This window comes from Lampetra fluviatilis, chromosome 24 (assembly GCF_964198595.1).
Source record: "Lampetra fluviatilis chromosome 24, kcLamFluv1.1, whole genome shotgun sequence".
NCBI lineage: Eukaryota > Metazoa > Chordata > Hyperoartia > Petromyzontiformes > Petromyzontidae > Lampetra > Lampetra fluviatilis.
The window spans coordinates 9051409-9064423 of record NC_136298.1 but is presented as its reverse complement, the minus strand read 5'-3'; the positions used below and the strand labels follow the sequence as shown (position 1 = coordinate 9064423).

General features: G+C 51.9%; 1 protein-coding gene across 9 annotated transcripts in view; it reads left to right on the top strand.

Moving 5' to 3' along the window:
* Window positions 1–13015, top strand: part of LOC144941126 (receptor-type tyrosine-protein phosphatase delta-like) — a 613380-nt gene that overhangs the window by 549733 nt on the left and 50632 nt on the right. For 8 of the 9 annotated variants that reach the window (XM_078867646.1, XM_078867648.1, XM_078867645.1 and 5 more), the window contains 6 exons: window positions 953–1047; window positions 2919–3175; window positions 5051–5141; window positions 6448–6816; window positions 7767–7927; window positions 12106–12227. In XM_078867646.1, coding sequence (XP_078723772.1) covers window positions 953–1047; window positions 2919–3175; window positions 5051–5141; window positions 6448–6816; window positions 7767–7927; window positions 12106–12227 — 1095 coding nt within the window. The remainder of the gene's footprint in view (window positions 1–952; window positions 1048–2918; window positions 3176–5050; window positions 5142–6447; window positions 6817–7766; window positions 7928–12105; window positions 12228–13015) is intronic. The other variant, XM_078867650.1, reaches the window with a different exon arrangement.

The window sequence follows — 13015 nt, the reverse complement described above, 5'->3', positions numbered from 1 at the left end:
CACATCCTGTGCAGGGTCGCTGTGATACGTCGTATGGTGCACGATGAATCGTGCCGTCCGTTTTCCAAAATATCGTCGTGTTGTGATTTCCGTTGGTCTGATTATTTCATGAATCGTACTCTATGCCTTACGGATTGTGCGTAATAAGCGTTATAGATGCAATAATTGGAATAATTATGTTAGGCTTGTGTTGAGTAAACCACATTGAAAGAACATTACACTTTTTGTAAGTGGATGTACAGCAAAGCACAAAGACGGTGCAATAAAAATGGCAAATAGTGACTAAGTTATAGGAAACTTCTATCGCAGTAATTATCATGTCACAAAAATTCATATCTTACAGTGTCGCGGAGGAATTATGTCGCGGCTTTGCTACATCGAGGCATCAGCAGAGCTCCATTTTGTCTCCCATCTCCACACATCAATGAAATGTGCTTTAAGTCCACCGGCCTATTGCCCTTCCCGACCAATATATAGTCGTGTAGCATTTGTCCGCGCAAGCCAACTCTGGAAATGCAGGCAGGTGGGAGTGAAGCCACGTGGCAGGAAGATGAGGGGGGCAATCTCCAGCCATAACGACGGGGACGGTGAGACGGACAAAAGAATACGTTGGTGTTTCTAGATTTGAAGCTTTCGTGACTGCAAGGATTCATATTCTTAGGTTTTTTCGGTAAAGTCACATAGGTAAAAAATTAAAATTAATAAAAGTAAAATAATTAATTAAAAAATTTACCTACGTGACTTTACCGAAAAATACTAAGAATATGAATACGTTGGCTCTCCGGCCGGCGTTTCGGTCAAAAAAAAAATGCCAGCGTGTGCCCATCTTTGTTGGACGCGGGTCGTGGTGCTGAAGGCGATCGTTGGGCTTGAGAGAGAGAGAGATCGAGCGTGCGAACGTCGGGCAGTGTCGTGAGCGATTTGGCCTCCGTGTTTGTTTGTTTTACATTAGCAGGTTTTGCCAAAAATTTCCGAGTCAAGGCCGTGATGAAGACGGCCGTTCTCTTCTCCTGGGAGACGCCGGATTCCTACGGCACGCCGTTCCGGGTGAGCCTCCTGACGCTGGATTCCAAGTCCCACACTAATCCCCTTTGCCCTTTAATGCACCGCTCTCCACTTGGAGTGGTGTTTGTGCTGTGATGATGGCATCGCATTGGCCAACTAAGCCTAAGCTTGCAAGTGTAGCAGAGCAACACCATCCATACTGTCGACTCCCTGCCCCTGTTCAAGTGTATCTCAAGGCTGTTTTTCCCTTCGCCAATGGCTGACTGACAAACCTGGCTCTGTAAAATAGCGTGCCCTCTGTTTCCGCGCAGAAGCTTGAGATGCGTTCACATTTGTATAAACCTCACGAATCAAAAAGAACGCCGTGCCGTGCCGTAACGGTCAGGGCGACGGACTTGCAAATCCAGGGGTCGCGTCGGCCCAGCCTCTCGGCGCGGCAGTTGAGACAATGGGAGGAGTTTCATCGATCCTCTGTCCACCCAGCAGTGGACATGGGTGTTCTCAATGCTGTTGGTCGATTGGCAGGACACGTGCGGTGGGGTTACTCCCACCTCTTCCATCCGGCCCAGTGCAGAAGATTAGGCCAAAATATCCTCTCTCAAAACCCCTCTAAAGCACTTGCCCAATCACTATTGGCGAAGCAAGCACAGCGTCGTTCGTTCGTTTGTTCTCCTCTCCCTGTTTCAGGCGTAGTCGAGGAGACTGTGAACAGCAGTTCAAGAGAATATTGCTTAATCAGAGCAGCTTTCTGGGTGGTCTCTGAAAGCCACTTTGGAAGGGACGAGGGATTAGTCTGAGTCTACAGGAAAGGGTAATTGGGCCAGTTGTGCTCTGTGCATTCAAAAGGATCCGATAGCTGTGGGGAAGGTAGCATAAAACACTTTAAGTAAACAAAAAATAAATCCCCCTTAATTGACACCGATTTGAATGGGAGGTAAGGGAACTCATCATGCATCCGACCGCCGAGTTCTAACTCGGCAGATCGAAAAGAAGTTGCCTTAGCATTTTGGGCACAGGTGTCAGGGACGGGTGCTAGGAATTTTGTGACATAAAACAAAAAGGGTCAAACAGCACAGTGGTATAGAAGAGAATACTGCTGGGTGAGTGTTGTGGATAAGATGAGGGGGCAAACAATCCGTTCCACCGGGTGGAACGCGTTTGCAGGACAGAGGAGGGTCCGGTTTTACCTTGACAGGCATTGGAGTGGTCTCCACGAGTCTGATGGCCACCACATGGCGCGACACTGTTTGGGCAAATCTTGAAGGCCGTGTTTCCACTGCGCAGCTGCTACAGGATCTGGTGCAGAGTAGAGAGGGGGACGGCGCTCAGGTGCGGCGGTAGCGAGATGTTAACTACCTTGCCTGGTATACAAGAGGTCGTGAGTTCAATCCCAACCGTGACACCTGCTGTATATTTGGAGTTTGTATGTTCTCCCCGGGGTCACGTGGATTTTTCTCTGGGTCCTCCAGTTTTTCCCGCGGCGTTTAGAATAAACGTCACGCGTTCAGAGTATTTGGCCGCGATACATTTCCACGTGATGAGCCAATTCATTCAGGCATCATTTGTGGCCAGTGGCCAGGTCGCTTCCGCAAAAAAAGCTATATGGCTCGGATGGGCATTACCTGGTCAAATAAAAAAAAACAGTTGACATTCCAGACATATACTCGTAGTTCTTTGGGTAAAGTCACGTAGGTAAAAAATGAAATTAAAATTAATAAAAATAAAACAATAAAACCACGACGTTTCGGAGGCAACACAAGTCTCCGTCATCAGGTGGGACCGTCACAGCCAGATTTGCTGCATCAAATGAGGGAGGGATTCAAGATGCAAGCTCTTAAATACCAGTTAAGGGGGGAGGAGACATTCCAGACAGTTTACCTTGATGTCGCTCCCCCGGGACGTGCCATGGCCAGATCCTCGTGAACAACAACCGCAGCGTGGAGATGGAGGAGCGTGCCACGCACCGGCTCATCAGCGACCTCTCGCCCGACACGGAGTACTCGTTTGGGCTCACCCACCGGGGCAGCGCGGCAGGCGGGCTGCAGCAGGTGGTGACGGTGCGCACGGCACCCGACACGCTGCGCGCTCGTCCCGCGTTCCTCGGGAAGGTGTCGGCGGACGGCAGCGTGACGGTGTCGCTGCCGGAAGTGTCCAACCAGCTGCACATCCGGTGGGTCGCGCGCCGTTCCTCGCCGGAGTGCGCTTGCACGAGAGGGACGTTGCAGAGGTTAATGCTCTTGCGCACGCGTGCGTGTGTGTGTGTATACAGCACTTGCCCCAACATTCTGTTAAGGCCGTCCGGGGGATCTTTGTCTATGTTGTATACATGTGTATTTGTTTTAGGGTGTGCGAACAGGTGCAGTCATGCAGTGGTTAGCACACTGCACTAAGAATTCGGCGAACCGAGTTTCGATTCCCGCTCACCTCACGACCCATAACAGTGGCGAACATTTGAACCGGTGCTCCCCTAGGTCGACTCAGCCCTTAACGCTTACCTGGTGCAGTGCGTAAATATCGGCACTGGGAACGAAACAAAGGCAGCCTGGCATGGCGTTGGCCATCCCGCTTAAGAGCACTTGCCCCAACAGTTTGTTAAAGGCTACACGAGGGATCTTTTTTCTTTGTGCGCTGCAGCCCGTATACCACACGTCACCGCGCACTCGTCATAGACGCACGCACACACGCAAGCCGCGGACGAACGAGCGCGGCGTGTTCCCACAGTGACGCACAGGTAAAAGTGCCAGGCCCATGTGGCCACGGTTGAATCCAGCCGGCGTGGCTCATCGGAGGTGTTTATTGACATCCCTAAAAGGAGAGGCAGAGAGCTCATGACTTTGACCTTCGCCTGTGAGCTGGGATGAATCAAAAGGGAAAAGCCAAACAAACAAAGGGTACTCCCTGGCCAATAGTCGAACGCCCCACAAAATATCAAACGCATCTCGGAGGGCATCTCTGTGCGCTGTGTGTGGACGTAAAGTTGTTGTGCTGCGTTGGACAGTTATCTACAAGTGCATGTTTTTTTTGTTTTGCAGGCGGTCGTTTGCTATGAAGTTGGGTTTCTCTTTCCCTTTGTTTATGCCACGAAGTGGAGTAGTATTCAAACAATTTTTCTTTAATTGCCATACCGATAGTATTGCTAAAAGTGTTCACGACTGTCCAAAAAAAACCTTTCATCCTGCCAATCAGTACACACATACACAGGATATAACGTTCATGTTTTCTCAAATACATGCATTGAGGATGCGGTGAATGACTTTTGAGTTCAAATAAGCTACACGTGACAGATTCCATCTGATAGCAGACAATTTTAATCAGCACACCATTGTAAAAGTCTATGGGTCTTATGTTTGTCTTATGAATTCAACGTTAGGCTATGATTGCTATGGTGGTCGATGGGTTCTCCTTTGTAAGTCTATGGGCTCTCCTCTGTGATTCCTAACCGAGTCTGTGGGACTTATTAATCTAAAAATAAGTTTGTGGTTCACTGTGTTATTGACGTTTCATATCACTGGCACACATCACCTGATCTCGCACATGCACGTGTGTGTGTGTTTGTGGGGGGAGACAAAGGCATTCTGGCGTGGTGCTGGCCGTCCACCCCCTCGTATGCCGTGCCGGTCCTCATAGGCGATGCTCGCTAACAGCACTGGCCCCAACAATCTGTTGAAGGCTATGCGGGGGATGTTTGTGTCTGTTTTCTTTGTGTGCAGGTGGGGGAGTGGTAGCATAGCGGTTAGCACGCTGCTCTACGAACCCTGTGACACGAGTTCGATTCCCGCCAACGGCCACCAATACCAGTCACAATTATCTGAACCGATCCTGGGCCTCCCTTAAGTCGACTCAGCCTCTAAAATGAGTACCTGGTGCGATGTGTAAACATCGCCACTGGGGAGACAAAGGCGGCCGGGTGTGGAGCTGGCCACCCACTACCTCGTGTGCTGTGGTGGCCTTCACAGTTGCTCGCGAACTGCACTTTGCCCCGACAGTCTGCTAAAGGTTATACGGGGGGGGGGGGATCTTTGTGTGCGTGCGTGCGCACGCGCAGGGCTTACTACCTGGTGGTGGTGCCCCTGAAGAGGATGGGGAATCGCGCAGAGATCCCCTGGGACACGCCTGACCAGATGGAGCTGGACAAGGTGAGAGCGGGGGTTATTAAATTGAACGTTTCGTGCGGAGTGAAGAGGGCTATTAGGCCTCTCAAGGCAGCCATGCCGGCTCCCTTGGCCCGGCCGTGCCTCTCGCGTTTTCCATACCTCATCTTCAACGACCCGTGTCCCTTAGAGGATACTACATTTTTCTATATATATGTCACAAAACAGAAACAAAGAGAGTTGTGAGCATCTTGCACGAGATGTATTGTTGTGCTGATTAGAATCAGAATATTTATACTGGAGGAATGCGATGGGACGACAAAGCTCTTTTTCACTGATGTCCAGTCGGTTAGCGCAGGGGTCAAAAAGTTACAATGACAAACGATACAAAAACTCGACAGGCAGTGTAAAAGTGTACAGGAAAGGTGAACAAACGGGTTTGAAAACAAAAGCGATCCGGTTAGCAGCAACCATGAAGTTGTCCACGGCGATAGAGTCCTTCATTGGCTGTGAACTGTCGGGGCGGATCTTCAGCGGAATCTGTGGATCGTGTTGCAACTTTCCCTGGGTGACCACCGCATGGCGTCCCACCTGGTATACAGGCGGTTGTGGGTTCTATCCAGACCCTTGACACCTGCTGTGAATTTGGAGTTTTGAATGTTCTCCCAGCGGTCGCTTGGATTTTTCTCCGGGTCCTCCGGTTTTCCCACCCACATTTATAAACGTGCGTTTACAGTATTTGGCTCCTATAAATCTCAACGTGATGGGCCACTTCGTTGAGCTATCATTTGTGGGCAGGTCGCTTCTGAAACAGAGCTATGTAGCTCAGTGGGCCTTACCTGGTAAAATATAAATGTATTTTTGTCGTTTTTAGCACATTGCGCACTGATGATTGTACGCCCCATTCGCTCTCCCTTTCTATGTGTATGTATGTCGAACTTCTTTCGCACCATACGTAGCCAACCACGGTGATCGTAGGTGCAGATGTCACGTGCAAGCTGCTCGCGCTCGCAGCGGGGACGCGAACACTAAGTCCATGCTCTGAGCACACGGACAGAATCTCCGTTAATAAGGCGTTCGGGGGATTTGAAGTTGACGTTCCCGGTCGCGTGCGTCTTGGGGCTACTTAAATTATCAGAGGCGGGCGTACGCATGCTTTTAAAGAACCGTGTGTGCCAGGACTCGCGTCCTTTCGCGATGTTTGGCCGAATAAGTTCCCTGCGGCCGTGCTGCATCCTAGCCGCCCGCCCGCCACCACCACCTCTGCCTGCCGCCTCCCTATTTCTCCCTCAACCCACCCGCTCGTCCGCTCACCCACCCGCCCGCCCGCCCGCCGTGCATCCCCCGGCAGCTGCTCGACACGCTGCGGGACCGCCGCAGCGTTAGCGCGGTCCGCCGCCGGCCTCGCTCGGCCCTCGACCTCCCACTCCCGGTGCCGGCCACCGACGGCGACGGCCGCGACCGGTGGCGTCAACGGCGGGAGCAGCAGCGGCGGCGGCAGCAGTGGCAAAGGCAGCGGCGGTGGCAGCGCCGGCGGCGCCGATCGGCCGGCGGCGGTGACGGAGCGTGGGCGCCGTACGTGGCGGCGCGGCTCGCGTCGCTCCCGCCCGAGTTCACGCTGGGCGACGAGCGGAGCTACGACGGCTTCTACAACCGGCGGCTCGAGCCCGGCCGCGACTACACCTTCTTCCTCATCGCGGCCGTCAACGCCAGCGAGCCGGTGCGGTGGGCCGCTGTCGCTCGCTGAATGCGTCTCTGGCCCTCGTTGCGTGAGAGTTGACGGAAGGTGCCGTTGGGAGGGATGCTGCGTCGCAGGATCCTGCGAGTGGTGGCGGCGGTGGCTGCTTGGGGAGGCCTTCGTCCAGCGGTTGATTGATCATGGCTGATGGTGATGATGATGATGATTATACAGAGGACAATTATTAAAGTTGGACCAGGACCTTTATCAAAAATTGTATTTCGTACTTTAAGTCTCTAATTCTCGGTGACAGGCTGTTACCCAAGGTTTGGTGTTGTCCCCTGACTGTGTCACCAATATAAAACCTGTTAAGGGAGGTAAGGAGAACCACTCCAGCTGCCCTTCCCGAGCCAAAGCTCAAGGACCCTAGCATGGAGTGTAGTGCCATCAGCTGAAGGGGGGTTGGATTGGTGGGATCGAGTGCGATGGAGGGAGCTGCGTCTGTACTTGAGCAGAGACCTGAAGAAGAAACGTGTCTTCTTTAAGGTCGCTCTACTTTGCCTCTTTCCCCAAGCCTCCGTGCTGATGTTTTGAATGTTGTGCAACTTACGATTCCCATGAACCAGCTGAGCATTGGGTAAGAGAGACATTTCGCATCAGTCGAGTCTCTCGCCGGCTTTTGAGTGAAGGGACTCACACAGTCGTGACGTGAAACCTCCAAGCGAGCGTGACCTACGGTCTCGGGGTCATGCGTTGGATACGTGGAGCGCGACGCTTGACCCAATCCTCTGCTCTTTGCACTTTCTCGTCCTCCCTCCTCCCCCCTCCCCCTGCTCCTCCCCCTCCTCCTCCTCATCTTCCACCTCCCTTTCCTCCTTCCCCTCCTCCTCATCCTCCCCATCTCCTCATTCCCCCCCACCTCCTCATTCCCCCACTTCCTCGTCCTCATATTCCTCCTCCTCACCTTCCTCCCCTCCCACGCGGGCGTGCAGGCCGTCTACGTGACGAGCCCCTACTCGGAGCCCGCTCTGCTGGACGTGCACACACTGGGGCTGGTGCGCGAGGAGGAGGAGGGGCTCCTGTGGGTGGTGGGGCCGGTCATCGCCGTGCTCATCATCATCCTGGTCGTCATCGGCATTCTGCTCTACAAGAGGTGCGCGGCGCAGTCGTGTCACCGTCGTGTGCACCGGTTGCCATCGATGGCGCAGATTCGGGTCGAACGAAGAGGCCGTACGTCGGGCGGACGAGGACGCCGTACGGGTTCACGGGGGGGAAGCGTTTCCCATCTCGATAGACTGAAGGAGTTTTACTCGTCTGTTCGGGTAACTCACCTTTTGACGAGAGCAAATAACCATGGGCGTGACTCCGCTGCCCAGAGGGGGAATTGAGATGACGTGTTAGTAGAAGCGCGGACGGAGAGACTTCACTGGGGAGAGAGATGGTCGGTCAAAGACGGAAGAGAAGAGGGAATTCTAGAGCCTGAACTTGAACGGGGAAGGTCCCGCGATTGACAACTGCCAACGGACGGGAATTCCAGGCATTGTTCGCAATAGAGAGAGAGCGACCTACCCATTGATCAAAACAGTTTTGATGGACCGCCTTGGGCGGGGAAGGCCTTGGTTTGCCGGAGCACACCTACGCGCGCACCCGTGGTTCGCTGCCCGTCACTGTCACGTACCTACTCACTCAGCACGCATGTCAGCGCAGCAGCGTGTGTACGCAACACGCCGTGAGCGCGTCATGCGCCCGGTGCTGCACACGGCATCGCGGTGGGGAGGGTTAACGGCGCAGGCTGGGCGGGTGGCAGATCTCCGTGGAACTTGAGAAAGGGGATCGTTTAGGCAGAGTTAGGGAGTCGGGGCGGCCCTTGAGATAAAGCGAGCGAATGTGGGGATGGTGTCTCGTTCATCAGGCGCGTGTCGCAGAGACCCAGGTGGGTGTTTTATTGTTCGGGAACGGTTGCAACCGTGGCAGGCTACAAATTGACCCATTTTGCGGTGCTGCCCGTGTCGCTTTCGAGTCTCATTTTCAAGCTCAGATTTAATTGGATTAGGGCCACGCATCGGCCACAACGGGAAATGCAATTGTCCATGCTGCATATTGTGCAGCGTATCGGACGCCTTGCGAACGTTTCTTTTCGAAGTGGAAATGAAGGCCCCGACAGCGAGCCAGTGTGGTGAATGCCCCGCACCATCTCGCTTAAACTTAAGCACCCGGGGGGTGGGAGGTGTTGCTCGATTAAATTTAGTGGCGCTGACTGTGATGTGTCATTTGTACGTTATATTAAAGTCCTTTCTGGCGGTCTGCTAGCCCGAAGAAATTAAACTGTTTTCGACGTAATGCCTTACTATCAAATTTGTATTCAACATTTTTATATTAAAGGAACGTATTGTGCTCATTGAACACGTGAGCACTGCATGTCACTTGACATGACGAATGGGTTACGAAATTAATTAGGAAGTCCTCCGATGAGGCACTTGAACCCACGAGCACATTGAAACGTAGCCACATTGTCCCTCGTGGTCCGTGCGACTGTCCTATCGTGCCATTGCTGCTCCTTCCCTGTCCATTCGTCTAACAATTCTTCTGAGTTGTGTGCACAACCGTGCTTCGGACTTGGACCGATGCCCTAGAGAGAGAGAGAGAGTGCTTTATTTTAACATCTGGCAGTTCACCAACATTGATTCCAGCAAGCCTGACTCTGCTGATGAGATGCTTCGTGCTGAAACCGGTCTCGAGTTTTCTTGTGCTTAATCATTGCTGCTGAAATTAGCTACCTCCAGAAGGCCATTTGGGGCCTATGGGTTGTGCATGCAATACTTTTATTGTACGCCGGGAGACAGATTTGCGAAGGAGACATTGTCTGCTTTGCTATCATATTGCTTATATTTTCCACGACGACGCAAATTATTATTTTGAGGTTTTGTTCAGTGTTCAAGTCGAGCGAGTGTGTTCCCGGTCTTCTCTCCATATGTGCCCTCCTGAACATACACCGCATGGCTTACGTTAATGTTAATCATTTATGTTAAAAAGAAGGGTTCACAGAGCATAGCACTGCATGTGTTTAATGCATCATTTAATACATTTCAAGTAAACAGAGTATTGTTTTGTTATTCTAATGGGCTTTGCCTGTTCACTTGTGTGCTGTTTTTTTTCATTATCGCTGGGCAGTGAGCCAGGAAGGTAAGAATTCACAATCATAAAAAAAAATAATTTGTACATTTTGATATTTGCGCCATTCTTATTTGCACGAGGCTATCCCGGGGGCACTGTCCGTCACAGGCAGGCAGTCGCCAAGTAGGGGGCGATGCCGCTATGGGTTTTTACTCAATCATCATCATCATCATCGTCGTATTCATCCTGTCACTGAATTTATATATGAGTGATAGTAGTGTTTGTATTATATCATTTACTGTGTGACTACATTTTGCTCGTTTGTTTGTGGCGAGAATTCGCCTCAATGGCGAGATGTTAACTACCTCGCCTGGCATGCATGAGTACGTGGTTTTATCCCGACCTTGATGCCTGCTGTAGATTTGGAGTTTGTATGGTCTCGCCGTCGTAGCGTGGATTTTTCCCCAGGTCCTCCAGTCTTTCCCTCCACATTTAGAAATACACGTGTCGAGTATTTGGCTGCGATAGATTTCCACGTGATAAGCCACTTCGTTGAGCTATCATTTGTGGCCGGGCCGCTTCTGAAAAAGAGCTACATAGCTCAGAGGGCCTTACCTGGAAAAATAAAAATAAATTAGTTTTGTTTAGATTAGTGTGTGCCTGTCTTTGTGTGCACCTGTGTGTGTGTCAGTGCACCTGTGTATGTCAGTGGACCTGCGTGTGTGTGAGCCTCTGTGCACCTGTGTGTGTGAAGAGAGGAAAGAACATTCCATTCCATCAGTTTGCCATTATTAGAGACACAACATGCTGAGCACACTTGAAAAATGCAATCCACTTCAGTTGGGAGGATTCATAAACTAACGGAGCTCAGCCATGTAAGCGATGCACAGTGAATGAGTTCCTCCCTCGACGAAAATTTCGCCATTAAAAGCATTCCCTGCTGACAGATGTTCACCGAAACTCAATGGCAACAAACGGCCACGCACACGTGCAAACAGCGCCCACCTTTCAAGGTGCTTTGCTGGACACACGTGCCATGGCGGCAATGAAAGAATACAATTAATTAGCGTAACGGTTTGAACGCGGCTAGTTCTAAAGCTTCAGCGTTCCGTGCCGGGCTGACGATACCGCTCCCTTCGGCTGCTTCGTCATTTTACCCCGGCGTTCCGCAAACGGCGACGGGAGTGGTGGCGCGGACGCTTGGCGCTCTGCAGACGTTGCCCGCTGCTGCGCTTTACGTGCGCGGAGTCCCACGAGCGTTTCCGTTAATTGCGGGGAACGAGCGCATGCCTGGAAAACCTTGCAGAAGCCGTTCGTGTGCATGATTTTCCGTGCTCGTTTCAGAGCTTGTGTGCGTGTGTGTGGCTCTTCGTGTGTCCACGTGTTTGCCTACGCGCGTTATGCTCGTGCCAGTCTAAAAACTCCACAACAGCCATGCTCCTTAGAACGCCTAGCCCCGGCGTACGCAATGTGGTGATGATGCCATCACACCCGTTGGCTATACAGGAGTCGCTGTGCTGTACGTCGTTGCATGTGCATGCTGTGCATGAGCAGAACGCCGGGCGGTTAAAACACAGCAAGTGGGCACAGTAGGGGGGGGGGGTGCACAGGTGGTGCATCTGCCGGTCATCTCAGGCAGTCAACCCATGGCACCTGGAGGCTGTCCCGTGACCTCCTGCCAGCGAGCCTTCGACACTTCACGTGGCACAAGCGCTGTGGTGATGTCATCACCACTTAGTGGAGAATGGTGGCTGTTGTTGTTGCGTGTGCATGTATCTTTACACTGCTGGATTATGGCCTCTCCACAGTGCGCTGATCGTGGGGGGGGGTATATGTAACCATACTTCACCACTTTGGTCGGTGGTGCTCGGTGAAATGGGGAAGTTAAGGGAAACTCGGGACTGGTTCAGATATCTCATAGATGCGGGAGAATAGAAGTACAGCACAACGGTGGATTCTTACTGCACTGACCTCTGCGGCACCACAATGTAGCCTCTGGGTGTTCATCTGCGTATTAAATTCACCCTCTTGTGCGTGCCTGTGTGTCTGTCCGTGCGTGTCTGTGCATACATGTCTGTCCGTGCACACTTCCCTTGCGTGTGTGCGTGTCCGTGCATGTCCGTGCGTCCGTGTCCCTGCATGTCCGTGCGCGCATATCTGTTCGTGCATGCGTGTCTGTCTGTGCGTGCGTGCGTTTTACGATGAACCCACATCTAGAAAGCGCCGGGAAGGCCAAGCAGGAAAGGGAGGAGCCACGGGCTTTCCCAGCAACAAGGACATCCCGACACCCAACCACTCGGATCCAGTGCAACTCAGACGTCTCAACCACCAAACGCCAGGTCGCTGTGCATCTCCATTCTCATCCGGAGTGATTTCCTCTCGAATGCTCGTTACAGGTGAAAGGGGCAACCCTGCGATTACGTGCTCATGCCACTGCTGGCTGAAAGGGTTTCTACGAGAGGGTGACTTTGGAGATCCCCATCGAAACAAAAGACGGATCTAAGTCTGAGCTTAATTACTCATCATTTGATCAATGAGTTTGGCTTTTAAAAATGATATGTTTGTAAATGTGTCAGTCCTGTGGTAGAGGGATAATGGCAGTAATTTTTGGTGTAAATTTCCCACCACCGTCACCACGTGGCGAGCGCAAAAACAAACGCGGATGATCGCACTGGCTACAGAGACATTACGTTTTAAGTTAACAAACACTAGGTCAGTGAGCACCAGAGGTGGGACAAAGTCATTGTTATGCAAGTCCAAGTCGAGTCGCAAGTCATCAAATTCATGACTCGAGTCTGACTCGAGTCCAAGTCACATGACTCGAGTCCACACCTCTGGTGAGCACACTCTCACCGCTCAACGTGGCCAGGTCCATCACAGAGCTACTCAATAATACATCGTGGACTAGATCACGAGACTCTCGCTGGCTATTAATAATCGCCACTGGCCCAGAACCCATTCCCGATTCCTGATGCGTGATGTGCATTGCCGCTCGTTCACCCACATTGCTGCATCTTCTAGAAAATGGTTGGGAAATGAAATTATATGTCAAGGGATGAATAAGTAATGCTGCACTTGTTTTCCCTGCTTCTAAAGAGCGGTATGACCTCAAACTTCCTGCGTACGG